A 26,777-nucleotide genomic window follows, 5' to 3' on the forward strand; every position below is an offset into this window, starting at 1 on the left:
AAAAAGTATCTATTTGTCAGTCTGGAGAAAGTTCTGGACTTTGAGGAGCACCATCTTACCTCGCTGTGATGTTGACAGACCTGCAGGCCGGCTAGAGCAGTTTCCCATCGTGCATACTTTCTCGTACTTACTTCCTCCGAGTGGAGAAGGAACCTGAGAATAAAGATCACACAGAAAAGTTATATAATAAAATCGTCTTTTCATTCAAGTTGTCCTGTGAACCCAAATAACAGAGCAGGTTAGTTCATAATAACTTCATTTCACATAAAAGAAATAGCAGGAAATCAAACCTCAGGAGCCGCTCCCTCTTTGAGTCTCAGCTGTTGCCCAGACTGGTCTGTGATGATGTGAGAAACCAGTAAGACCGCTTTGTGTTTCCCCCCTCATGCTTATCACGCTTACTTGCTGATGACAGTTTGGACACACCTGCTTTTCTTTTAACATAGTTCAACATTGAGTCAGTCTCCAACTATGACTTCTTGGAAGCTGCCTAATAAGGACTGAAAAAAGCCCTCCTACCTCTGTTGTATGTTCAATTTAAAAGAAACATGTTTTCATTTAATTTTATTAATAATTATCCTGACAAATATGATGAGGGTCACATGACTGTCTACATAAAAGTCATTCAACTTTTTGAAAAGTTTAACAAAACACCTTCTTTATAACACATATATAAAAAAATATAGACATTTGATGCTTTTCCTTGAAAAAAAATAATAATCTGAATACTTTTGGACTGTTGGTTGAATAAAACACCCTGTGAAGACGTGGCCTTAGACTCTGGGAAATAACACAGGGCACACATTTCATTTCCTTACATTTTATTGTCAAGGTGGTTAATTGATTAGTCATGAAAATGATGGAAAGATTGGTTTAATAATGAAAATAATTGTTGCAGCCCCATACAACATGACAGAAAACCGGTATTAACAGTTTTTTCTTTGTTATCATGATATTTTAGCTAACCAGAGTTACATATTCTATATTTCTGAAAAGGAATTAAGTTAATTTGTATAGACACATGTTTTATTACTTGATGCTCTAATTTTCATGCCATACCTGTGAAGTCTCTGTTATTGTGTCCAATAAAGTAAACTCTCATCTGGTTGATGTAAACCTGAGGCATCTGAGACTTTAAACACAAACGATAAAAGGTAAGCTGCACCTTTTCTAAAACTTTCCTCCTCCTACCTGTTAGGTTTAGCACCTCCTTCGCTCCATAGAGCACTCTGCTATTTCACAATAACTGTTTAAATCAGAGGGAGGAAACCAAACAGCAGAGCTGCAGTAAGAGGAGGAGCAACAGTGGAAAGAGGCAGTGATATGTCAGGAGAGGCATGGGAAAAATAAAATATATAATAAACAAATACATTAAATGGTTATATTTATCAAATGTTTTGTACTAAAAACTAATTTTCCATTTAACTTAAACAATTATGATTGTCAAATGTTTCAAACACACAATATAGTATGCCCCTCTGACTTTCCATATGTGACCTCTGTGTTGTGTCTTGTGTTAAATGAGAACTCTTTACAACTTTACACTGCTCAGCTCTTGGTAATAGCAGGATTTGTTGGTATATGTATTTATGACAAAAGGAGAGTAAATAGGTAAAGTCATCTGCCGTGGACAACTGGTGTATTCCCGGTCTTATTGATAATCCTCTGTCTCTTTATTTCTTTGACACAAAAATACAGTGCATCTATAAAGTAATACATTGATCATATATTGGCTTTTAGAAAAAAAGAGTTATTTAAACTGAAATTTGCCTCTTATAATACGAAAAAATATATAGTAAAATAAAAAATAATTTTCCAGTGGACTGTTCTTCCAAACATGGAACAAAAACTTAATTCATATAGAAGAACATATTAAACATAATGTCATACATGCCTGCATTTATGACAAAAGGAGAGTAAATAGGTGATGTCATCTGCCGTGGACAACTGGCACATTCCTCGTCTAGAAAGATAGCGCACCGTTATAGTGAACTGGCTATGCTAGCAGGATATCTACCAGCCTAAAACCACTTCATTCATTCATAATTACTATGGCAGCGAGAGGGCGCGCGAGAGCTTGTAGAAACAACCTCGCTTCTAAAGGGAGGACAGTCCTGAACAGGAAGTAGAGCAGAGGAGAAAGGACGCAGCCTTGAGGGGAACCGGTGCTGATTGTCCTGTCATCTGAAATGTGTCTGTCAATGTAGGTAGTCATAAACAATAATTATTTCATATTTAATAACCTTATCGCCTCACTAGAACCTCCCCTCCTGATGAGCACTGATTCTTTAAGGAGAGAAGAATCAGGATGCATCTGAGGTCACTGTGACACACACTTTGTAGTTCAGTTGATTTGTTTCAGACTAAAGTAGGATAAGCCTCTCTGACACGCTCAGTGTCTGCAGTCTGTAACGTTTGTCCTCCTTTATGTCTGTCAGCAGCTTCAGACCTGATCCTCCTGGATGACTGTAGGTCAGCTGCAGCTCTCTGAGATGTGAAGTGTCCGACCTCAGAGCCGAGGCCAGATACTCACAGTGTCTCTCTGTGCAGTACGACAACCTGAGAGAGAAAAACACTGGTTTAATACCACAGTAATGGAAAGCTGTTAGTTGTCTGTTCAAATCATTCACATGGACACCTCATATTATTTAGCTCTGTTCTTTCTGTTTCTTCCTTCTCCTGCGGTGTACTACAGGGCTCCATCCTAGGCCCAATTTTATTTTCAGTTAATTCTTCATTTAATTCCACTGGGATCTGCTTTTATAAAATACTTTATTTTAACATAACTACGATGACAACATGCAACTTTACTCTAACATGTCTTTCAGTTCCTTTAAATTTTCTTAAAGATGGATGAGGATTTTTGAGCTTTAGGGCTCGGTCACACACAAGGCTGGAGGATGTTGACCTAAATAGCACATGACGATGTCCACAATGAAACATCACGATGGACTGTCTGTCATTTTATCATTCGTGACATTCTTTTATTAGAAACAAGTGCATTCCATAGACTGAAAAATAAGTGTATAAAAGTACAAATCAGTTTGAAAAATAATCTGCAAATTTTGCATACATTGGAACATGATTATGGGGGAAAAAACGGGACAGCTCTAGTTTCCACCTGACGCTGCACTTGCAAAGCTGATCTGTACACAGCTGATGAATCAGAACTGTTACTTTTCGAGGACTTCATTATTGCCATCACATACATGAAACCCAGTGTTGGAACAGTGGGGCGATCGATCTTTTGCCGTCGCTGCTCCAGGGCTGTGGAACAAACTGCCCCCTGACATTCGTTTCACTTCTGATCTCAGCCTTTTTAAATCAAAGTTGAAGACCCACTTTTTTAGGTTGGCATTTAATTCTGCCAACTCTGTTTCTTAGGTCTACTCATTTTGTTTGTTCCTTTCTATGTATGGCTATTGTCTATGGCTTGTACTACCTTGCAGCACTGCAGCACTTTTATTTTGTACTTATATGTTATGCATGTGTTATGTATTGTTTTTATGGATTTCCTGTGAAGCACTTTGGGTACCTTCTGGCTACTGTAAAGGGCTATACAAATAAACTTGATTTGATTTGATTTGATGTTGGGCTCAGTACAGTGACTATCAGCCATCGTTATCCATCGGAGTAATTTACCATCAGCTGCATTCTCTCATGTGTGACTGTGGCTTTATGACAACATTGAAGACAGAACAGGTCAGTTATCGGTCAACTGGTGAAATTACTTTTGGAAGGTTCCTAACTGAGTGAAATGACCTGAAAGCATCAAAGTGTCAGCTGCTGCAGACCTTTGATGAAACAGTGAAAAAATTATGGGTTACCTTATGTAACTCCAGTTCTATAAATCTATGTATCGCCCATCATTGCTAAATGAAAGAATGTAAAAACAGTTACTGTGGGGAATATAAAGCACAATAAAGTCTGATCATATCCAACAGAGGAGATATCAAAACAACAGTGAGACTCCTGTTAACCCCCGGCCGACTATAACTCAAGCTAGTTGGTCGTCCTCTGTTAGCCCCTCATACACACCTGTTACATTAGCCACCTGTCAATCAAAGGTAGCCACGCCCCGAATCATACCCTGCTTTATCATCTGTTTTCTTCTAAATGGGAACAATATTTACACATTTACATCAGATTGTCTTGAAGACTTGAAACTACAGATTGAGACTAGAATGTTTTCTGAGGTAATAAATCAGGTGAGAAGTCATCTCAACTTTCTTCAAAGTGTGATAATGACCACAATACTCACTTCAGTGTCTGCAGTCGACAACGTGGATCTGCCAAGAACTCACAAAGGTCTCTGACATCACTGTCCTTGAGGTCATTATCTGACAGATCCAGGACTCTCAGGTGGCCGGGGTTTGACTTCAGACTGGAAGTCAGAGCAGCAAAGCCTCTCTTTGTAAACTTACAGTCAGCAAGTCTGTTGGGAGAAACAGTTTAACTTATAGGAGGTAACATGCAGTGGCAGCTCCAGACCCTGACCTCTGACCCCGTGGCTGAGCTGCAGCTGCAGTCTGAGTCTAACTATCAATGAATGATCTAAAATTAAAAATTCATCAATTATATTATGAACTATGGAGGCCGGGAGGTGACATGACTGAAATGTTTTTATAACTGTCACATGCACTTTAGTAACGTGGCGCCCGGTGGCGCCCCCTGCCTGCAGCATGTCACAGTTTTTGACAGTGTGCTGAACTGTTGTTCTTGTCAAGATACTGTGGCTGGGTGGTTACTCCGACACCTTTCACCTGGAGACCGGGGTTTGAGATGTGTCAGAACACTACGCACATCTAAGAAGGTTCATCGTTTAGGTAAAAATAAATATATTTTTTAAAATACATGTGTATGTAACATGAAGCATATTAACATTTCAGACACGTTCTGTATAAATATTATTTCATTAATATTTCTAAATGTGCTTTTAGTTTCAACTTTTACCTTATGGAATCAGGCCGGTACATTCAAACCAACATGTAGTAGTTATATCACACTTGATACAATGTAGACAATCTTTTGAATGAAAATGTAAATGACAGCTGTCAGCACATAAAACCAGCAATCTGTTGATCTTTACTTATCAAGACTTGATGGACTGCTGAAAAAGGAAAGAAAATTAAATTAAAAATTGAGTCAAACTTTGACCACAGAATCAAGAGTCTGATCAAGTTATTAGATCAGATTGAGATTGACACATCTCAAACCCCGGTCTCCAGGTGAAAGGTGTCGGAGTAACTACCAGCCACAGTATCTTGACAAGAACAACAGTTCAGCACACTGTCAAAAACTGTGACATGCTGCAGGCAGGGGGCGCCACCGGGCGCCACGTTACTAAAGCATATATACCATTGCTATTATAATATATGTTGCATTAGTGATATTTAAATATTGCTGAAGGATCTGTAAGGGAACATAACAACAGCTGCTCTCCTGGTACAAAACACTTGAGATTCAAATTAAGTTTAGTTTGATTGTTGTAAAGATGTTATTATTTAATATCATATTTTCATTATTAAGCTGATGTATAACTTCATGGTATAATGATTAATAAAAATCAAAATATAAGGTGACGAAAATCGATGATTTCACGTTTGGCGACCAAAAGTTGATGCCTGGTCACCGACATGTTTCTCCCCAGTACTTGCTGGGTTTGTAGTTTCTACGTACACACCAACACTCTTCATCACATGTTGGGCTTTGAAGTCACCAGAGATACCACGACAGGAAAGAAAGTACAGTAATGTTTTCCCTCACATGTTTGTGATGCCGGTGGGGTTTGTTGAGAGTGAAGTTAAAGAAGTTAAAGTGACTCTCCTCCTTTTCACCAACAAACATCTACAAAGGTGTGACGCTGCAGTTCTTTGACGAAACAGTGAAATAAATATGGGTTACCTTATGTAACTCCAGTTCTATAAAGCTATGTGTATAGCTCATCGTCGCTAAATGAAAGAATGTAAAAACAGTTACTGTGGGGAATATAAAGCACAATAAAGTCTGATCATATCCAACAGAGGAGATATCAAAACAACAGTGAGACTCCTGTTAACCCCCGGCCGACTATAACTCAAGCTGAAGGTCTCCTTCAGCACATAACCACATATTAAACGGTAAATCGTCACCTTTAATCTTTGTTTACGTACAGATTAAACAAACCACTTGTCAGTGGATTTTGTTCCCTTTGGATGGAGCCAGACTCGCTGTTTTCCTGTTTCTAGATGTCATGCTAAGATCAGATTTCAGCTTTTTATTTAGCTACAGACATGAAAGTGACGTCAGTCTGAACATCTGACAATAAGCAAGACACATTTGACATTCAACATACTGTTGAAATGTTTCTTTGTTTCTGCTTCAAGCAGAATAATACTCAGTTTATTCATGGCTATATTTGACCTTCTGGCTGCTAACTGAACTGTAACATCTGTATCCCACTTAAATGTAGATCTGCTTCTTCAGAAGAGCCAAACAACAAACTGGACCATGTTGGCAGTTTGAAGGTTGAGTGTGACTAACAAGGACATGAAAATTTAATAATAAACTCCATAGATAATATTTCACAGAGCTGGTGTTTAGGGAGGAAATAATTACAGAAAATAATCTATCTGAGGTTTGATGTTAAAAAAAAAAAACATTGAGAAGTCTCACCTCAGTATCTCCAGTGTACACTGGGGTTTCTTCAGCCAATCAGAAAGCAGCTCCACCTCCTCGTCCTCCAGGCGGTTCCCGCTCAGGTCGAGCTCTTTGAGAGCAGAGGAGGCTCTGAGGTCAGAGGTCAAAGACCAGCAGCTCTCTGCTGGTAACCCGCAGGACTTCAGGCTGGAAGGAGACATTTAAACTCAGTTTACACATCAGAGTTTTCATTGGTTCAGACTTTTTTCTGAAAATGTATAAAAATAAAATACAATTTAAAAATATTTATTAAATAGATAATAACACACTTTAATGTATCGGTACCGTTTCACTCCGACAGACCACCCCATGGACTTTATATTACTTTGGCCACTAGGTGACGTTGTTTCCCCATATAAGAGATTTGTTAATTGACAATGTTTTCCTGTGAAATTGAAGAACTCCTGATTAGAAGTGGTTAAATGAGTTGAATGCATGTTGTACTATTAAAAATGACTAATGTATATGCATTTTGGAAAAAGAAAACTGACAGTGCCGTTTGGCTTTACTGAGGGAGCAAGTGTGCAGGAGGGATAAAAAGGTCAGAGGGCAACTAATGTTTAATGTCTTCTGCAGGAGCAAATACATATCGGAAACAATCTACTTGGTCGTCCTCTGTTAGCCCCTCATACACACCTGTTACATTAGCCACCTGTCAATCAAAGGTAGCCACGCCCCGAATCATATCCTGCTTTATCATCTGTTTTCTTCTAAATGGGACCAATATTAAAACATTTACATCAGATTGTCTTGAAGACTTGAAACTACAGATTGAGACCAGAATGTTTTCTGAGGTAATAAATCAGGTGAGAAGTCATCTCAATGTTCTTCAAAGTGTGATAATGACCACAATACTCACTTCAGTGTCTGCAGTCGACAACGTGGATCTGCCAAGAACTCACAAAGGTCTCTGACATCACTGGCTGTGAGGTAATTATGTGACAGATCCAGGACTCTCAGGTGGCCGGGGTTTGACTTCAGACTGGAAGTCAGAGCAGCAAAGCCTCTCTTTGTTAACTCACAGCCAGCCAGTCTGTTGGGAGAAACAGTTTAACTTATAGGAGGTAACATGCAGTGGCAGCTCCAGACCCTGACCTCTGACCCCGTGGCTGAGCTGCAGTCTGAGTCTAACTAACAATAAATGATCTAAAATTAAAAATTCATCAATTATATTATGAACTATGGAGGCCGGGAGGTGACATGACTGAAATGTTTTCATAACTGTCACATGCACTTTAGTAACGTGGCGCCCGGTGGCGCCCCCTGCCTGCAGCATGTCACAGTTCTTAACAGTGTGTTGAACTTCTTGTCAGGATACTGTGGCTGGGTGGTTACTGCGACACATTTCTGTAAGGATCACCAGTACTGGCAGAGTAGAACCCAAAAGCACGACACAGAGACAGTAAATCAGCGGAAACTCAGTTTACCTAAATGTTCAGGAAAAAGGGTCAAAACCGGGAGATCAGTCCAAACAGGCAAACAAATCCGACAAGGGGCAGGCAGGAATCCAAAATCCAATAAACAGGCAGGTTAAGAACAGGTAGATCAGGCAAAAACAGACAAGAGAACGCTGGAAGGCTTGGTGAAACACAAGACCATCTGGCAGAGAACAAGTGGAAGTGGACCAGTATAAATACAGCGGAACTAATGAGGGAATGGCCTGCAGGTGATGAGATGAGCAGGGAAACCAGGTGAAGGGAATGAACTGATTAACTGGCAGGTGGGAGTGGCAGAATCTGAAATAACAGGGGAGTTAATGATATGGCATGAAAACAAAATTAACTGAATATAACTAAGAGTTGCTGGAAACCCTGACACCTTTCACCTGGAGACCGGGGTTTGAGATGTCTCAGAACACTACGCACATCTAAGAAGGTTCATCGTTTAGGTAAAAAATAAATATATTTTTTAAAATACATGTGTATGTAACATGAAGCATATTAACATTTCAGGCATGTTCTGTATGAATATTATTTCATTAATATTTCTAAATGTGCTTTTAGTTTCAACTTTTACCTTATGGAATCAGGGCGGTACATTCAAACCAACATGTAATAGTTATATCACACTTGATACAATGTAGACAATCTTTTCAATGAAAATGTAAATGACAGCTGTCAGCACATAAAACCAGCAATCTGTTGATCTTTACTCATCAAGACTTGATGGACTGCTGAAAAAGGAAAGAAAATTAAATAAAAATTTGAGTCAAACTGTGACCACAGAATCAAGAGTCTGATCAAATTATTAGATCAGATTGAGATTGACACATCTCAAACCCCGGTCTCCAGGTGAAAGGTGTCGGAGTAACTACCAGCCACAGTATCTTGACAAGAACAACAGTTCAGCACACTGTCAAAAACTGTGACATGCTGCAGGCAGGGGTCGCCACCGGGCGCCACGTTACTAAAGCATATATACCATTGCTATTATAATATATGTTGCATTAGTGATATTTAAATATTGCTGAAGGATCTGTAAGGGAACATAACAACAGCTGCTCTCCTGGTACAAAACACTTGAGATTCAAATTAAGTTTAGTTTGATTATTGTTAAGATGTTATTATTTAATATCATATTTTCATTATTAAGCTGATGTATAACTTCATGGTATAATGATTAATAAAAATCAAAATTTAAGGTGACGAAAATCGATGATTTCACGTTTGGCGACCAAAAGTTGATGCCTGGTCACCGACATGTTTCTCCCCAGTACTTGCTGGGTTTGTAGTTTCTACGTACACACCAACACTCTTCATCACATGTTGGGCTTTGAAGTCACCAGAGATACCACGACAGGAAAGAAAGAACAGTAATGTTTTCCCTCACATGTTTGTGATGCCGGTGGGGTTTGTTGAGAGTGAAGTTAAAGAAGTTTAAGTGACTCTCCTCCTTTTCACCAACAAACATCTACAACGTCGTGATGCTGCAGTTCTTTGACAAAACAGTGAAATAATTATGGGTTACCTTATGTAACTCCAGTTCTATAAAGCTATGTGTATAGCTCATCGTTGCTAAATGAAAGAATGTAAAAACAGTTACTGTGGGGAATATAAAGCACAATAAAGTCTGATCATATCCAACAGAGGAGATATCAAAACAACAGTGAGACTCCTGTTAACCCCCGGCCGACTATAATTCAAGCTGAAGGTCTCCTTCAGCACATAACCACATATTAAACGGTAAATCGTCACCTTTAATCTTTGTTTACGTACAGATTAAACAAACCACTTGTCAGTGGATTTTGTTCCCTTTGGATGGAGCCAGACTCGCTGTTTTCCTGTTTCTAGATGTCATGCTAAGATCAGATTTCAGCTTTTTATTTAGCTACAGACATGAAAGTGACGTCAGTCTGAACATCTGACAATAAGCAAGACACATTTCACATTCAACAAACTGTTGAAATGTTTCTTTGTTTCTGCTTCAAGCAGAATAAAACTCAGTTTATTCATGGCTATATTTGACCTTCTGGCTGCTAACTGAACTGTAACATCTGTATCCCACTTAAATGTAGATCTGCTTCTTCAGAAGAGCCAAACAACAAACTGGAACATGTTGGCAGTTTGAAGGTTGAGTGTGACTAACAAGGACATGAAAATGTAATAATAAACTCCATAGATAATATTTCACAGAGCTGATGTTTAGGGAGGAAATAATTACAGAAAATAATCTATCTGAGGTTTGATGTTAAAAAACAAAAACATTGAGAAGTCCTACCTCAGTATCTCCAGTGTACACTGGAGTTTCTTCAGCCAATCAGAAAGCAGCTTCACCCCCTGGTCCTCCAGGTGGTTCTGGCTCAGGTGGAGCTCTTTGAGAGCAGAGGAGGCTCTGAGGTCAGAGGTCAAAGACCGCCAGCTCTCTGCTGGTAACCTGCAGGACTTCAGGCTGGAAGGAGACATTTAAACTCAGTTTACACATCAGAGTTTTTATTGGTTCTCATGAGAGTGTATAAAAATAAAATAAAATTTAAAAACATTAAATAGTTTAAAACACACTATAATGTATCGATTCTGTTTCACTGTGACAGACCACCCCATAGACTTTATATTACTTTGTACTTTACTTAAGAACTCCTCAATAGAAGTGGTTAAATGAGTCGAATACATGTTGTACTATTAAAAATGACTAATGTTTATGCATTTTGGAAAAAGAAAACTGACAGTGCCGTTTGCCTTTACTGAGGGAGCAAGTGTGCAGGAGTGATAAAAAGGTCAGAAGGCAACTAATGTTTGAATTCTTCTGCAGGAGCAAAAAAAAAAATCAGAAACATTCTACTGGGTCGTTCATCTTTTAGCCCTTCACACACAAATCACACCCTGCTTTATCATCTGTTTTCTTCTAAATGGGACCATTATTTACACATTTACATCGGATTGTCTTGAAGAAGACTTGAAACTACAGATTGAGACCAGAATGTTGCCACTGAGGTAATAAATCAGGTGAGAAGTTGTCTTAGTTTGTGTTGAGACAGAGAGGACAGACGGTGGCGCCCCCTGCTGGATGTTTGATAGATTGCAGGCTGAAGGCACTTCCTGTTTGCTTCACTGGTCAGACTGGAGGTCGCTGCGTGGTATTAATACACACTATTTAAAAAGTCCTCTTGTGTACAACAACATTCGAATGCGTTACAAACCATTTATTAATAATAATCTAAATAGAGGAGGTTTAGTGTGAAAATGGCCTCAAACACCTGCAAACTGTCTCTGCACACCTGAATGTGTGACAGCATTTTATAAAGCTTTTATTCAAAGTGTGATAATGACCACAACACTCACTTCAGTGTCTGCAGTCGACAACGTGGATTTGCCAAGAACTCACAAAGGTCTCTGACATCACTTCCTTTGAGGTCATTATCTGACAGATCCAGGACTCTCAGGTGGGCGGGGTTTGACTTCAGACTGGAAGTCAGAGCAGCAAAGCCTCTCTTTGTAAACTTACAGTCAGCAAGTCTGTTGGGAGAAACAGTTTAACTTATAGGAGGTAACATGCAGTGGCAGCTCCAGACCCTGACCTCTGACCCCGTGGCTGAGCTGCAGCTGCAGTCTGAGTCTAACTAACAATAAATTATCTAAAATTAAAAATTCATCAATTTTATTATGAACTATGGAGGCCGGGAGGTGACATGACTGAAATGTTTTTATGACTGTCACATGCACTTTAGTAACGTGGCGCCCGGTGGCGCCCCCTGCCTGCAGCATGTCACAGTTTTTGACAGTGTGCTGAACTGTTGTTCTTGTCAAGATACTGTGGCTGGGTGGTTACTCCGACACCTTTCACCTGGAGACCGGGGTTTGAGATGTGTCAGAACACTACGCACATCTAAGAAGGTTCATCGTTTAGGTAAAAATAAATATATTTTTTAAAATACATGTGTATGTAACATGAAGCATATTAACATTTCAGACACGTTCTGTATAAATATTATTTCATTAATATTTCTAAATATGCTTTTAGTTTCAACTTTTACCTTATGGAATCAGGCCGGTACATTCAAACCAACATGTAGTAGTTATATCACACTTGGTACAATGTAGACAATCTTTTGAAAGAAAATGTAAATGACAGCTGTCAGCACATAAAACCAGCAATCTGTTGATCTTTACTCATCAAGACTTGATGGACTGCTGAAAAAGGAAAGAAAATTAAATTAAAAATTGAGTCAAACTGTGACCACAGAATCAAGAGTCTGATCAAGTTATTAGATCAGATTGAGATTGACACATCTCAAACCCCGGTCTCCAGGTGAAAGGTGTCGGAGTAACTACCAGCCACAGCATCTTGACAAGAACAACAGTTCAGCACACTGTCAAAAACTGTGACATGCTGCAGGCAGGGGGCGCCACCGGGCGCCACGTTACTAAAGCATATATACCATTGCTATTATAATATATGTTGCATTAGTGATAATTAAACATTGCTGAAGGATCTGTAAGGGAACATAACAACAGCTGCTCTCCTGGTACAAAACACTTGAGATTCAAATTAAGTTTAGTTTGATTGTTGTAAAGATGTTATATTTAATATCATATTTTCATTATTAAGCTGATGTATAACTTCATGGTATAATGATTAATAAAAATCAAAATATAAGGTGACGAAAATCGATGATTTCACGTTTGGCGACCAAAAGTTGATGCCTGGTCACCGACATGTTTCTCCCCAGTACTTGCTGGGTTTGTAGTTTCTATGTACACACCAACACTCTTCATCACATGTTGGGCTTTGAAGTCACCAGAGATACCACGACAGGAAAGAAAGAACAGTAATGTTTTCCCTCACATGTTTGTGATGCCGGTGGGGTTTGTTGAGAGTGAAGTTAAAGAAGTTAAAGTGACTCTCCTCCTTTTCACCAACAAACATCTACAAAGGTGTGACGCTGCAGTTCTTTGACGAAACAGTGAAATAATTATGGGTTACCTTATGTAACTCCAGTTCTATAAAGCTATGTGTATAGCTCATTGTCGCTAAATGAAAGAATGTAAAAACAGTTACTGTGGGGAATATAAAGCACAATAAATTCTGATCATATCCAACAGAGGAGATATCAAAACAACAGTGAGACTCCTGTTAACCCCCGGCCGACTATAACTCAAGCTGAAGGTCTCCTTCAGCACATAACCACATATTAAACGGTAAATCGTCACCTTTAATCTTTGTGTAGGAGATGATGCCTGCTGCAGTGGCCTTCTCCTTTAACTACCTGGCTCTCAGCAGCCAATCATTGCCAGGAGTCTGCTATATAGGCAGATGGCAGGCAGAGTTACGGCCTCTGACTCTGAGGACCGAGACACGCCCACTTCCTGGCCGTATCACTTCCGGTTGTCTCGTTCCTACCGGCTGCAGGCTTGCTCCGATGCTGGTCCCGCATCAGCAACGGCACTTCCCCGGCCGCAACAGTCGTCCCGATGGCTCCTCTCTCTCTCGCACTGACTCTGCCTGATCGGGCCTCAGTGTAACACTACCAGTTTTGCTTCCACCGGCTTTGCCTCTACTGCTTGCTCTACTGTTTGCCTCTGCGGTTTTGGCCGTCGGTTGTTTTGCCTCCTTCTGCTGTCCAGGCTTTGCCCAACTCCGACTTGCCACCAGTTGCTGCATTGTGGACTTATAAAAAATACTAACTCCTACCTTGTTAAAGTGGGCAGTCTTAATATTGTTGTGTGGCGCAAGGGGTTATTTTCCTTTTTGTTGTTTGTTTGATTAATCTTTGTTCCCCTATTTTTCAGTACCGTTGTGTTGGATTAGTTCGCTCATTTGTTTGTTAAATTACCTTGTTACTTCTCTTATATTGTGTTTGACCAATTAATTTATTTAAGTTGTCATTTGGTTTGATTTGTTAACGACTATACTTCTTATTTCAGTGTTGTCTGTCGTTAACTACCTCAGTGATATTTGATTTAATTACCTTATCCTTTTTTTGTGTTTGGTTGATATATCATTTCTTCTAATTGATTGATTTATTTTCATTGAAGCTATTTTTTGGTTGATTAGCTTATTACTGTATTTCTTTTCTGACAGTTACGTTATTTTGTGTAGTTTAGGTTATTTTGATTTTATTGAGTATATTGTGTACTCAATATTGTGTTTTGTCAATTAAGTTCCTTTGTGATTTTGTAGTTTATTTGAATTTCCTTTAGTAATTCAAATATTATTTTTGTTTTGAGAGTTCTCCCCCTAATTTCCGTTTCTTGTCTCAGCAGCTGAAGGCCGAAGGTGGTGGGATGGGTGACGTCGGTGGTGGGGACCCCCTTCTGGTGTGCTGTGCTGTTCACCCCCCCCCCCCCCCCCCCCCCCCCCCGGTTTTGATTGGTACACTGACATGAGTGTGTGTGTGTTTGTGTGTGCTTTGCGTCACGTGTGAGTGGGGTGACTCTTCCCGGGCTCCCTGGCTGTCCGCGCGGCCCATTCCCCCCTGGTAAGCCTCAGCTCTGAGTTGGCCCCTATTTCCCCTTATGCCAGTATTATGTATTTTTAAAAGTGCTTTTGAATCTTAAACTTGTGAAATAAAAATATTTTTGCACCTGTAACACTGTCTTTTGCTTATAGGTTAACGAACCTGAGTGCCTTGACTTATATATTCTATTCTATTTCAATTCCCTGGGTGAAACTCCCAGGGTGGCGTTGTCTGGCTTCTTTGTACTCACGACTGATTGACTTACACCTAGAGCTCCGCTCGCCACGTTTGTTTACGGACAGATTAAACAAACCACTTGTCAGTGGATTTTGTTCCCTTTGGATGGAGCCAGACTCGCTGTTTTCCTGTTTCTAGATGTCATGCTGAAATCAGATTTCAGCTTTTTATTTAGCTACAGACATGAAAGTGACGTCAGTCTGAACATCTGACAATAAGCAAGACACATTTCACATTCAACAAACTGTTGAAATGTTTCTTTGTTTCTGCTTCAAGCAGAATAATACTCAGTTTATTCATGGCTATATTTGACCTTCTGGCTGCTAACTGAACTGTAACATCTGTATCCCACTTAAATGTACATCATTTTGTACAAACAAAAACATTGAGAAGTCCTACCTCAGTATCTCCAGTGTACACTGGGGTTCCTTCAGCCAATCAGAAAGCAGCTCCACCCCCTGCTCCTCCAGGTAGTTCACTCTCAGGTCGAGCTCTTTGAGAGCAGAGGAGGCTCTGAGGTCAGAGGTCAAAGACCGGCAGCTCTCTGCTGGTAACCTGCAGGAGTCCAGGCTGGAAGGAGACATTTAAACTCAGTTTACACATCAGAGTTTTTATTGGTTCAAACTTTTTTCTGAAAATGTATAAAAATAAAATACTATTAAAAAATATTTATTAAATAGATAATAACACACTATAATGTATCGGTACCGTTTCACTCCGACAGACCACCCCATAGACTTTATATTACTTTGGCCACTAGGTGACGTTATTTCCCCATATAAGAGATTTGTTAATTGACAATGTTTTCCTGTGAAATTGAAGAACTCCTGATTAGAAGTGTTTAAATGAGTTGAATGCATGTTGTACTATTAAAAATGACTAATGTATATGCATTTTGGAAAAAGAAAACTGACAGTGCCGTTTGGCTTTACTGAGGGAGCAAGTGTGCAGGAGGGATAAAAAGGTCAGAGGGCAACTAATGTTTAATGTCTTCTGCAGGAGCAAATACAAATCAGAAACAATCTACTTGGTCGTCCTCTGTTAGCCCCTCATACACACCTGTTACATTAGCCACCTGTCAATCAAAGGTAGCCATGCCTCGAATCATACCCTGCTTTATCATCTGTTTTCTTCTAAATGGGACCAATATTTACACATTTACATCAGATTGTCTTGAAGACTTGAAACTACAGATTGAGACCAGAATGTTTTCTGAGGTAATAAATCAGGTGAGAAGTCATTTCAATGTTCTTCAAAGTGTGATAATGACCACAATACTCACTTCAGTGTCTGCAGTCGACAACGTGGATCTGCCAAGAACTCACAAAGGTCTCTGACATCACTGTCTGTGAAGTTATTTCTTGACAGATCCAGGACTCTCAGGTGGGCGGGGTTTGACTTCAGACTGGAAGTCAGAGCAGCAAAGCCTCTCTCTGTAAACTCACAGCCAGCAAGTCTGTTGGGAGAAACAGTTTAACTTATAGGAGGTAACATGCAGTGGCAGCTCCAGACCCTGACCTCTGACCCCGTGGCTGAGCTGCAGTCTGAGTCTAACTAACAATAAATGATCTAAAATTAAAAATTCATCAATTATATTATGAACTATGGAGGCCGGGAGGTGACATGACTGAAATGTTTTTATGACTGTCACATGCACTTTAGTAACGTGGCGCCCGGTGGCGCCCCCTGCCTGCAGCATGTCACAGTTTTTGACAGTGTGCTGAACTGTTGTTCTTGTCAAGATACTGTGGCTGGGTGGTTACTCCGACACCTTTCACCTGGAGACCGGGGTTTGAGATGTGTCAGAACACTACGCACATCTAAGAAGGTTCATTGTTTAGGTTAGAAATAAATATATTCTTAAAAATACATGTGTATGTAACATGAAGCATATTAACATTTCAAACACGTTCTGTATGGGGCGTTCCCGGTGGCACACCTGGTAGAGCGCGTACCACAGAGGCCCAGTCCTCGTAAGCGGGCGGCCCGGATGCGAATCCGGGTCGGAGCCCTTTCCCGCATGTCTTCCCCTCTGTCTCCCCCTTTCACTCTCAATATCTCTCCTGTCAATAAAGCTACAAAATGGCCAAAAAAATATCTTTAAAAAAAACAAAACATTGAGAAGTCCTACCTCAGTATCTCCAGTGTACACTGGGGTTTCTTCAGCCAATCAGAAAGCAGCTCCACCCCCTGGTCCTCCAGGTAGTTCCGGCTCAGGTCGAGCTCTTTGAGAGCAGAGGAGGCTCTGAGGTCAGAGGTCAAAGACCGGCAGCTCTCTGCTGGTAACCAGCAGGACTTCAGGCTGGAAGGAGACATTTAAACTCAGTTTACACGTCAGAGTTTTTATTGGTTCTCATGAGAGTGTATCAAAATAAAATAAAATGTAAAAACATTAAATATTTTATAACACACTATAATGTATCGATTCCGTTTCACTGTGACAGACCACCCCATAGACTTTATATTACTTTGTACTTTACTTAAGAACTCCTCAATAGAAGTGGTTAAATGAGTCGAATGCATGTTGTAATATTAACATGACTAATGTTTATGCATTTTGGAAAAAGAAAACTGACAGTGCCATTTGCCTTTACTGAGGGAGCAAGTGTGCAGGAGGGATAAAAAGGTCAGAAGGCAACTAATGTTTGAATTCTTCTGCAGGAGCAAAAAAAAATCTGAAACATTCTACTGGGTCGTTCACCTTTTAGCCCTTCACACACAAATCACACCCTGCTTTATCATCTGTTTTCTTCTAAATGGGACCATTATTTACACATTTACATCGGATTGTCTTGAAGAAGACTTGAAACTAGCGATTGAGACCAGAATGTTGCCACTGAGGCAATAAATCAGGTGAGAAGTTGTCTTAGTTTGTGTTGAGACAGAGAGGACAAACGGTGGCGCCCCCTGCTGGATGTTTGATAGGCTGAAGGCACTTCCTGTTTGCTTCACTGGTCAGACTGGAGGTCGCTGCGTGGTATTAATACACACTATTTAAAAAGTCCTCATGTGTGTAAAACAACATTCTAATGCGTTACAAAACATTTATTAATAATAATCTAAATAGAGGAGTTTTAGTGTGAAAATGGCCTCAAACTGGCTCTGCACACCTGAATGTGTGACAGCATTTTATAAAGCTTTTTTTATTCAAAGTGTGATAATGACCACAATACTCACTTCAGTGTCTGCAGTCGACAACGTGGATCTGCCAAGAACTCACAAAGGTCTCTGACACCACTGTCTGTGAGGTAATTATCTGACAGATCCAGGACTCTCAGGTGGGCGGGGTTTGACTTCAGACTGGAAGTCAGAGCAGCAAAGCCTCTCTCTGTAAACTCACAGTCAACCAGTCTGTTGGGAGAAACAGTTTAACTTATAGGAGGTAACATGCAGTGGCAGCTCCAGACCCTGACCTCTGACCCCGTGGCTGAACTTTTCCAACATATGAGGAAGGGATACATCAGCTAATTCTGTTGTCATTTCACTCAGCTAGCACCTGACCTGATGACTCAACACCTATAAAAGGAAATTACACAAAAATGGGTTTAATTATTTTTTAGTTTTAGCTTTGCAGATTTTGATTGACACGTTTGAAGATGTGATGGAACGACTGACTCACTGTCCTGGAAATCACAGAGCGCTCAGAAAATTCCATCTTTTGACATCTGGCTGAAGATCAACAAAGTCTCTCTTAAATCTACTCTATGTTCCTGGTATCATACATCACCAGACACACATCTGGATGTTAATACCTGAGTGTTTGGAGTTTGCAGTCGGGACTTTTTAGACCTTCAGAGAGCTGCTTCAGTCCAGAGTCCTGCAGTTTGTTTCTGCTCAGGTCTAACTCCTCCAGACCAGAAGACTTCAAGCTGAGAACTGATGAAATATTTCTGCAACATCTGTCTGTGAGGTAACAGTCACTCAACCTGAAGTAAAAAACAAAATGATTGTTAACATTGAGCAAACATCCCCCTCTGTCCTTCTGCAGATTAAGATCTGTTGGGTTCCTTGAGGTCTGATACTTACAAAGCTGTCTTTGATGCTTTGAGCACTGGCAGCAGCCTCTCCAGAGCTTCATCTGATCTGTGGTATTTCTTCAGGTCAAAGACATCTAGGTCATCATTGGAAACGAGCAGCTGGAAGGCCAGAGCTGACCAGTGTTCAGGTAACAGCTTACTAGCATCTCCTGAGCTCAGATACTGTTGGACTTGCTTGACCAGAGACCGGTCACCCAACTCATTCAAACAATGGAACAGATTGATGCTCTTGTCGTGGTTGGACAGATTCTTGATCTTCTCGTGAATGTAGTCAATTGTCTTCTTGTTGCTCTGTTGAAGAATTCCTTTGAATTCCAATTCTTCCTGAAGAAGCTTCTGACTTTTATCCTGTGACAGGCCGAGCAGGAAGCGCAGGAACAAGTCCCATTGTCCCAGATCGTTGTCCAAAGCCAGATCCACTGCGCTCTTCTGTAGGGGGAAGAGAGGAAACTGTGCTTCCATTGTCCAGTTGGTGAGCAGATTTATGATGAATCTGAAGGTCTTTCGGAGGAAAAGAGGAAACTGTGTTTTCTTTGTCGAGTTGGTGAGCAGATTTTCTCCCCTATCGATGAAGGTCTGTAAGACATACAGAGCTGCAAGAAACTCATGAACAGTTAAATGTATGAAAGAGTAAATCTCTTGTTTGTGAAGTCCAGACTCTTTTCTGAGGATCTCTGTACAAACTCCTGAAAAAACTGTAGCTTGTTTCGAGTCAATCTCACACTTTTCTACGTCTTCTTTCTTGAAGATGATGTTGCCCTTCTGTAGCTGTTCAAATGCCAGCTGTCCCAATTTCATGATGAAATCTTTGTCTGATTCACCTTCCTCATAATCCTTCTGGTGTTTCAGCTCCGTCTGGATGATCAGGAAGTGTGTGTACATTTCAGTCACAGTGTTTGGCAACTCACCTTTGTGAGTTTCTGTTAAGAGACTCTGGAGAGTCGAGGCTGAAATCCAACAGAAGACTGGGATGTGGCACATGATGTAGAGACTTCTCAGTGGCTTTGACTGAAGATGATTGAGTATCTTCTGAGACATGTTTTTGTCAGTAACTTTCTTCTGAAAGTACTCCTTCTTCTGGTCATCGTCGAAGCCTCGTACCTCGGTCACTCTGTTGAAGACCACAGGAGGAATCTTAGTGGCTGCAGCTGGTCTACTTGTGATCCAGATCGAGGCTTTGTGCAGCAGGTTCCCTGAGATTAAGTTTGTAAGCAGGACGTCTAATGTTGTGAGCTTTGTAATATCTCTGCACTTCCTAATTTTCTTGAAATCCAGAGGTAACTGGCTTTCATCAAGGCCATCAAAGATGAACAAAACACTTGAACTGTTGTAGTCTGATGGTTCCAAATCCTCCACTTCTTCGAAATGGGAACTAACTAACGACACAAGAGAACAGTCCTCTTTTATTAAATTCAAGTCTCTGAATGTGAATGGAAAGACAAAGTCAGTAGTTTGGTTGGCTTCTCCGGTCGCCCAGTCCTGAATGAATTTCTGCACAGCTACCGACTTCCCAATGCCAGCGATTCCCTTCGTCAGAACTCTCTGAGGAGGGCTTTCTTCTTCTGCTAAAGGTTTAAAAATGTCACTGAGCTGGATGTTCTTCTCCTCACTCGGACTCCTTTTGCATTCTAACTTGATCACTTCATGTTCACTATGAACCTCCCCACTGCCTCCTCCTGTGATGTAAAGCTCTGTATAGATCTTGTTTAAAGGGGTCGAACATCCTTCGTCCTTTGTTCCCTGAGATAGATCCTTCGTTTGATTTTCAAGGAAACTTTTCAGTGCATCTCGGCACCTTCGGATTTTTGCTAAAAGATGAATAAAAATCATATTTACATTATAGTTTGAAAGTAAAGCAGGTATGTGTGTTACGTTTTCAGACAAACTAAAAAAAAACAAAAGCTAAGAACTAAACATGATCCAGTCCGAGTACCGACTGAAGTCCTGGTTTTGGCTCAGATCCACATCTACTTGGACAGATCTCTGGTGCGTATACATGTTATAATGATTTCTGAATAAACCAAACCAGGCTCCAGAATAATGGTTAAAAAAACATCTAATATATTTTAGATTGATAGACCAACAAGATGTGCAGATGACGGTAAGGTAGCAAGATTCAAGTCAGCTTTCATTTACAAAGCAAGACATCATGTCATCTGCACAACACTTTCATAATATTCATTCTGGTTTAGTTTAATACCAGAAGTAAAGTAACTTTTTATCATGTGGTTGTAAAAATTATAATGCATATGTTAACAGTCTTCAGACAGCACAATACCTTCAGTTTGGTCAGAAACGGCTTCAGTGTTGGCTGTCGTGCTGGGAGACTGGCCTGAAACACAAACATACAACATCTATTGAGAGGCTAAATATTTAAAGGCATTTTGGGTGATAACAAGTCAAGCCAGTACATAATTAAACACAAATATGCCATTTATTTGATTTTTGTTTTAATGAGGGGAAGCATTTACCATATGTGTTGTTGACAGTGATGTTTATATTCTCTGCTTTAACATCTGTTAACTGAGGTGCGACAGCGACAGCTCCAGACTTGGCGCTGATTGTTTGGTGTCCTGCTTCTCTCTGAGTTTGAGCTGTTTGAAAATAGACAAATAAACAAAGTTGTCAACATGTGAACTCTGTGTAAGCGTTTCGTTTCAGAGATTCTGTTTTGTTAGCGCTGATTTATGAGACCTGAAAAATCAAGAACAAAATGAGCTAAATAAAAATGTGATACATGGGACACATTTGAATCTAAACTGACCAGACAATATTTATTGAACTCTTCTTGATCCACAGGTCTAAGAGGGTGAAAAAAATGTTTATTGTACGTGAAATGGTTGCAAGTAAGAAATGTGAGCTAAGTAGAAAACTGAATGACGTATTTGCTGCCAAATTCATCAGTTGGAAGATCTAAACTCTGAGAGTTTTCAGTCAACTGTTTCTGAAGCTTTGTTTCCACCATGGTATCTGTGTTGTCAGGACCAGCAGCTCCTGGTTGGGGAACCAGGCCAACAATGGGGAGACCGGGACTCTGTCCTGGGTCAGGTCTGGGAGGGGGGTGATCACCTGATAGCTAGATCTGCACCCATGAGTCCCAGTTGGGCTCAGCCTGAAGAAATGACACGGTGTCTTGTGGGCTCACCATTCATAATGATTGTTGAGGGTTGGGCTGGGTTCAGGGTTGGGTGCTTTGCCAAACAGGCAGCAGTCAAAGGCAGAGCTATGAAACAGGTCTATGGGGAAGGAACTGGTTTGGGTGCCAGAGTGATGTGGGTTTCAGATTTGGAGTTACTGTAACAGTGAAACAGCTTTTTGGTTTGTACAATATTTTACTGCACATCAGTCTGACTGGGATTCAACTGAAGAAAGTTCTGAGAGAGAGAGAGAGAGAGAGAGAGAGAGAGAGAGAGAGAGAGAGAGAGAGAGAGAGAGAGAGAGAGAGATGGGGGAGTCTGTTGGTTCTTTTTTAAATGTTTCAGCTGTTTGTGCTAAAAAAAAACAACATACATTAACCTGAATCTCAACAACAGGATTTAAAGCACATTAACAAATACAGCGCTCTCAATCAATTGGATTTGAAAATAATTTAAACAAATTCATAATCAAATTAATAGATCGGCAATCAGAGACACCATGATGAATAAAATAAGCGTGAGACACAGCTGACAACAGATGATTATTCCAAAAGTAATTTGAATGTGGAGTAATCTCATGAAATATGTTACAAATTAAATTTTAGGGCATATTTAGTAATCTGCATTATGATACATTTTAATAGAAACGCTCCAAACACTGGTGAGGGCTGATGTTAGCTAATGTTACTCAGACACAATCTAAAAAAAAGATCATATTAAAATCACCAATCAACCCACTTGATAGATTAAATGTTGGCATTGTAACGTTCTATTTCTGCAATACGAATATGTTGACACATAATCTATAAATTAATTACGTTTCAATGTTATTTCATTTTAATTGAAATCGTCATGCGATAATGTCGCATTAAATGTTACCTGCTGAATAATTATGTTTTATGTTGTAACTTACCTCAACTAAGGACTCGATTGGACTTGCTTGGCATATGTCTGCTGATAATAAATATGAAAAGTATAATTTTCTTGCAGTCTGGAGAAAGTTCAGGAGCACCATCTTACCCTGCTGTGATGTTGACAGACCTGCAGGCCGGCTTAAGTCGTTTTCCATCCTGCATACTTTCACCCAGCTCCTCCAAGTGGAGAAGTAACCTGAAAATAAAGATTACACAGTTAATGTTACAAGTAGCTGTTTAAAAAAAAAGTTTACCTGTCTGTGATGACATAAGGAACCGATAAGATCCTCTTTGCGTTTCCTCCCTCATGCTTATCACACTTACTTGCTTCTGACAGTTTGGACAAACCTGCATTTCTTTTAACGTAGTTTGAGAGTGAGTCAGTCTCCAACTATGACTTCTTGGAGGCTGCTTACTTAGGACTGAAAAAAGCCCTCCTACCTCTCTTGTATGTTTGATTCAACAGAAACATGTTTTAATCTAATTTTATTAATAATTATCCTGAAAAAGACACTGGAATTAAAAACCAGTCCAAGATAATTAAGTAAAGGATCTCTATAGTTTTGAGTTTCAAGGTTCATCATTGATGTTGTTCATAATATTTAGATTTTTTATTTTAATATTAATTAAATATAATATATCTATTAAATATAATATATCATAAACTTTGAGGGGAATTATAGGGTCAGTGCAATAATGATGCTGGTGTTTAACATAGTGTATTACATATAAATATTGGTTCAGTACAGTTATTATTGAAAGCATAGTCATAATTTGTTATTTACTAGATGATAACTCGAAATTTGATTTTGAATGCTCATTACATAAATAAAGTTAAAGGGAAACAAAAGTAAGTGGAACAAATGGAAATTAAATGAAAGTGAGATTAGATTATGACCCAGTCTTTTGTCCCAAAGACTGGGTCATAAAGTAAATATTGGACCCATTTTTCACGACATATGTCTTCTGAATATTCTGACATAAATGGCATTTTTCTGAGGGAAAAATCAGGAGAAAATTAACTTTGCGTCATACTGCATTTCCACACATCTCCGCCAAACACTGACGCATTAGTCTGGGTATTGCAAATGGTGAAGCACTCTGTCAACAAGTGATTCCAACAGGTGGTGCATGAGTGATGCATTTAAAAGAGTACAGGACAAATGGTTGATGATTGATGGAAACACTCTATAAGAAGGACATCAAAGTGTAAACATGTCATTTTTTCATTGCCAGCGAGGGCTGCTATGATCGAAAAAAAAGGAATATCAGTATCAGTATTTCACCGAGCGCTGCAATGCATCCACCGCCATCTTGCTGACGTAGTAGACTGGACGCTAAGGGGTTAACATCCCCTCCAGCTCTGTGACTGCGGCTGGGAGAGACTGCTGCAGGAGGAAAGTGCCACTTCGACTTGTTCTTACTCTTAAGGAGCCGCAGGGCCGATGGCTCGTTAACAGTAAGGAGTCTCCAAAAGTCTCCAATAATGCCAGAAAATGTCGCTAGATTTGTTGGTAGACGCTTTTTTGAAAAATAGTAGCTAGGGGGCTCTGAAAAGTCGCTAAATATAGCGACAACACGGTTTTGCCGGCTTTTACAAATGGCGTGTGTTGTTGTAGCGTCAAGTACTACGTCACGTCCTGCTTAGCATTCTATCCAATCAGCAACCAGGCTTTTTTCAGGGGAGAAAAACGGCCCTGCTCTTTGACAGGGACAAAAAAAGTCCAGACAAAAGACCACTCAGGACGGCTCATATTCAAATTAGAGGCGTTTCAGCGAGTGAGACCTGCCTCATTCTGGGTATTGGACTGTAATGGAAACACCCCTAATGACAGATGAAAATTAAGAATCAAAAAACAATCACAGCGTTTGCTCAAAAAACAAGCAATGTCAGTGGGCTATCCACGCCTGTTGCCTGTTGACTTTACCAGATGTGGCAGATAATCGTTTTCTAATGTTGAGTAGTCGCTTCTGACAACAATAAACAACATTTACTCTTACCTCAAGTAGGCTAAATGTAAAATAAAGCCTATTTAGGCTGTAGGTGAATAGTTTCTTTGTTGTTTTTTATTTTTATGTATAATGTTATTTTAATTTTAACAAACTTCTTTTTTATCTAAATATGTTGTTGTTTACACTACAGTTCATATAAAAATGTTTGAAAAAAACATTTTGATTAAGGCTTGTAGTGGAAAAATAAATCATTGAGTTGAAATCATTTGCTGGCAGCTTGGTCCCCCCAGTACAAAAATCTCATCTGCGCCCCTGTTCATAGTGAGTACTTGAAATTTGCCGCCATGCTACGCCCACATACTTTTATAACAAATTAAACTGTAAATAACTTTTAAACTCAAAAGTCTTAAGATGGTACTGACCAAGGTTGAAGTGGAAATGGCCCCAAACGCCCTAACATTGCTCATTCAGTTTGAGATGGCTGACTTCCTGTTTGTTTTAGGACGTGGCTCCGAGGCTTTGGGTGCGTCTCTGCGTGTAAACCATTATCCATTCCCAAGACCCCTAACCTAAAATCTCTACATTTTCACCAGACCTGACGCGTGTGCAAAGTGTCACAACTTTTAAGGTATGATAAAGTTTCCAAAGAGCCAATTCATTTGGTGCTAAATAATAATAATTCCTGCAGCTCTTTAGGGTCTGGGACACCTCAGTCGCTGCTCTCATCTTACCTCTCTTTGATGCTGTTTCCCGGTTAAATCCGACTAAAAACTGACTTGAGATGTAAAGAAAAAAACTCCAAAGAACAAGGCAGCTGCTTCAGACTAACCATCGTTAGTCCCGTTATACGCTCATCTGAGGCTGTTTCCTGCTCTTTGTCTCGAAGAGTGCAATGAGGAAGTGAAAGTATTGCATAACTTCACATCCTGTAATCAGTCAGCATTCATTTCTTCCAGCGATGAGTCAGAAAATCCTTTAGAGTTTTAAACCTGAAAGCATTTCTCTCTAGATTTGTGGTTCTTGATACAAATTGTGAATACTGTAAAAATGAAGATGAAACAACCAAAACACACTAGACACACAAAGAACTGAGGACTATTTTGTCTCACAAACCAATCATTCAGGCAAACTGTGAGCTGAGGGTGTAATATTATAATATGAAAACAAAAAACAGAAAACTCAGCAGAGTTCTCAAAATCTCTCCCATCATTTAAACCAGGGGTAGGCAACCTGCAGCTCTGGAGCCACATGTGGCTCTTCAGGCAGTCTGCAGTGGCTCCCTGTGGTTGCGGCCAAAGGAAAAAAACATATATATATATATATATATATATATATATATATATATATATATTTTGTTTTTCTATTCTCTTCACATTTTAATTTTCATTGATTGTTGGTGTAGGCCCAAAGCAATTTGTATTCCTAAATTATAAAAATGTGTTGCTTATATACGGCATTACATTTGATGTTATTTTTACATTTTAGTCAACTAAAATGTGCACCATAGATTAATAAAGTCTACGGCTCAGCATCTTAACCTCTGAATTTTGCCCACATCAAGTCTAGTTTTGAGTTTTTCCTTCAATTCCAAATCTCTATATATCTATATTTTTGGTGTCCAGCCTCTCATTTGTATTTGGGTCCTGGCTGCATTCTGACAAAATCATACTAATAAATGCTCATTGTTTATTTTTAATTGTTCAAAGGATCCGCATTAGCTGTCACCAAATTGGGACGAGCTAGTCTTCCTGGGTTCCAAAAAAAAAAAAAAAATCACTTAATGATAATGTAAAAACAATGAAACGTTGTAGACATCATTAAAAATCATCAAAAATAATTCAAATAAGTTATTAAATTCACTAGTATTACATTAATACATTCATACAGCCCATTCCCTACTCTCAAACTTAAATAGTGCATTCTCAAA

General features: G+C 39.6%; 1 protein-coding gene across 1 annotated transcript; it reads right to left on the reverse strand.

Annotated features, from left to right (window-relative positions):
• Nucleotides 1-810: 810 nt before the first annotated feature.
• LOC131969881 (NACHT, LRR and PYD domains-containing protein 12-like) lies at nt 811-25,793 on the reverse strand. Its single transcript, XM_059331111.1, has 14 exons — nt 25,582-25,793; nt 23,004-23,093; nt 21,318-21,440; nt 21,125-21,178; nt 18,836-20,654; nt 18,562-18,735; nt 17,987-18,160; nt 16,941-17,111; nt 16,092-16,265; nt 11,457-11,630; nt 10,396-10,566; nt 7,538-7,711; nt 6,655-6,825; nt 811-2,559 (listed from the first exon to the last, which is right to left on the reverse strand). Exons 2-14 carry the CDS (start codon nt 23,050-23,052, stop codon nt 2,364-2,366), a joined length of 3,624 nt encoding a protein of 1,207 aa, XP_059187094.1. The 5' UTR covers nt 23,053-23,093; nt 25,582-25,793; the 3' UTR covers nt 811-2,363.
• Nucleotides 25,794-26,777: the final 984 nt, after the last annotated feature.

Source organism: Centropristis striata, chromosome 1, assembly GCF_030273125.1.
Source record: "Centropristis striata isolate RG_2023a ecotype Rhode Island chromosome 1, C.striata_1.0, whole genome shotgun sequence".
Classification (NCBI taxonomy): Eukaryota; Metazoa; Chordata; class Actinopteri; order Perciformes; family Serranidae; genus Centropristis; species Centropristis striata.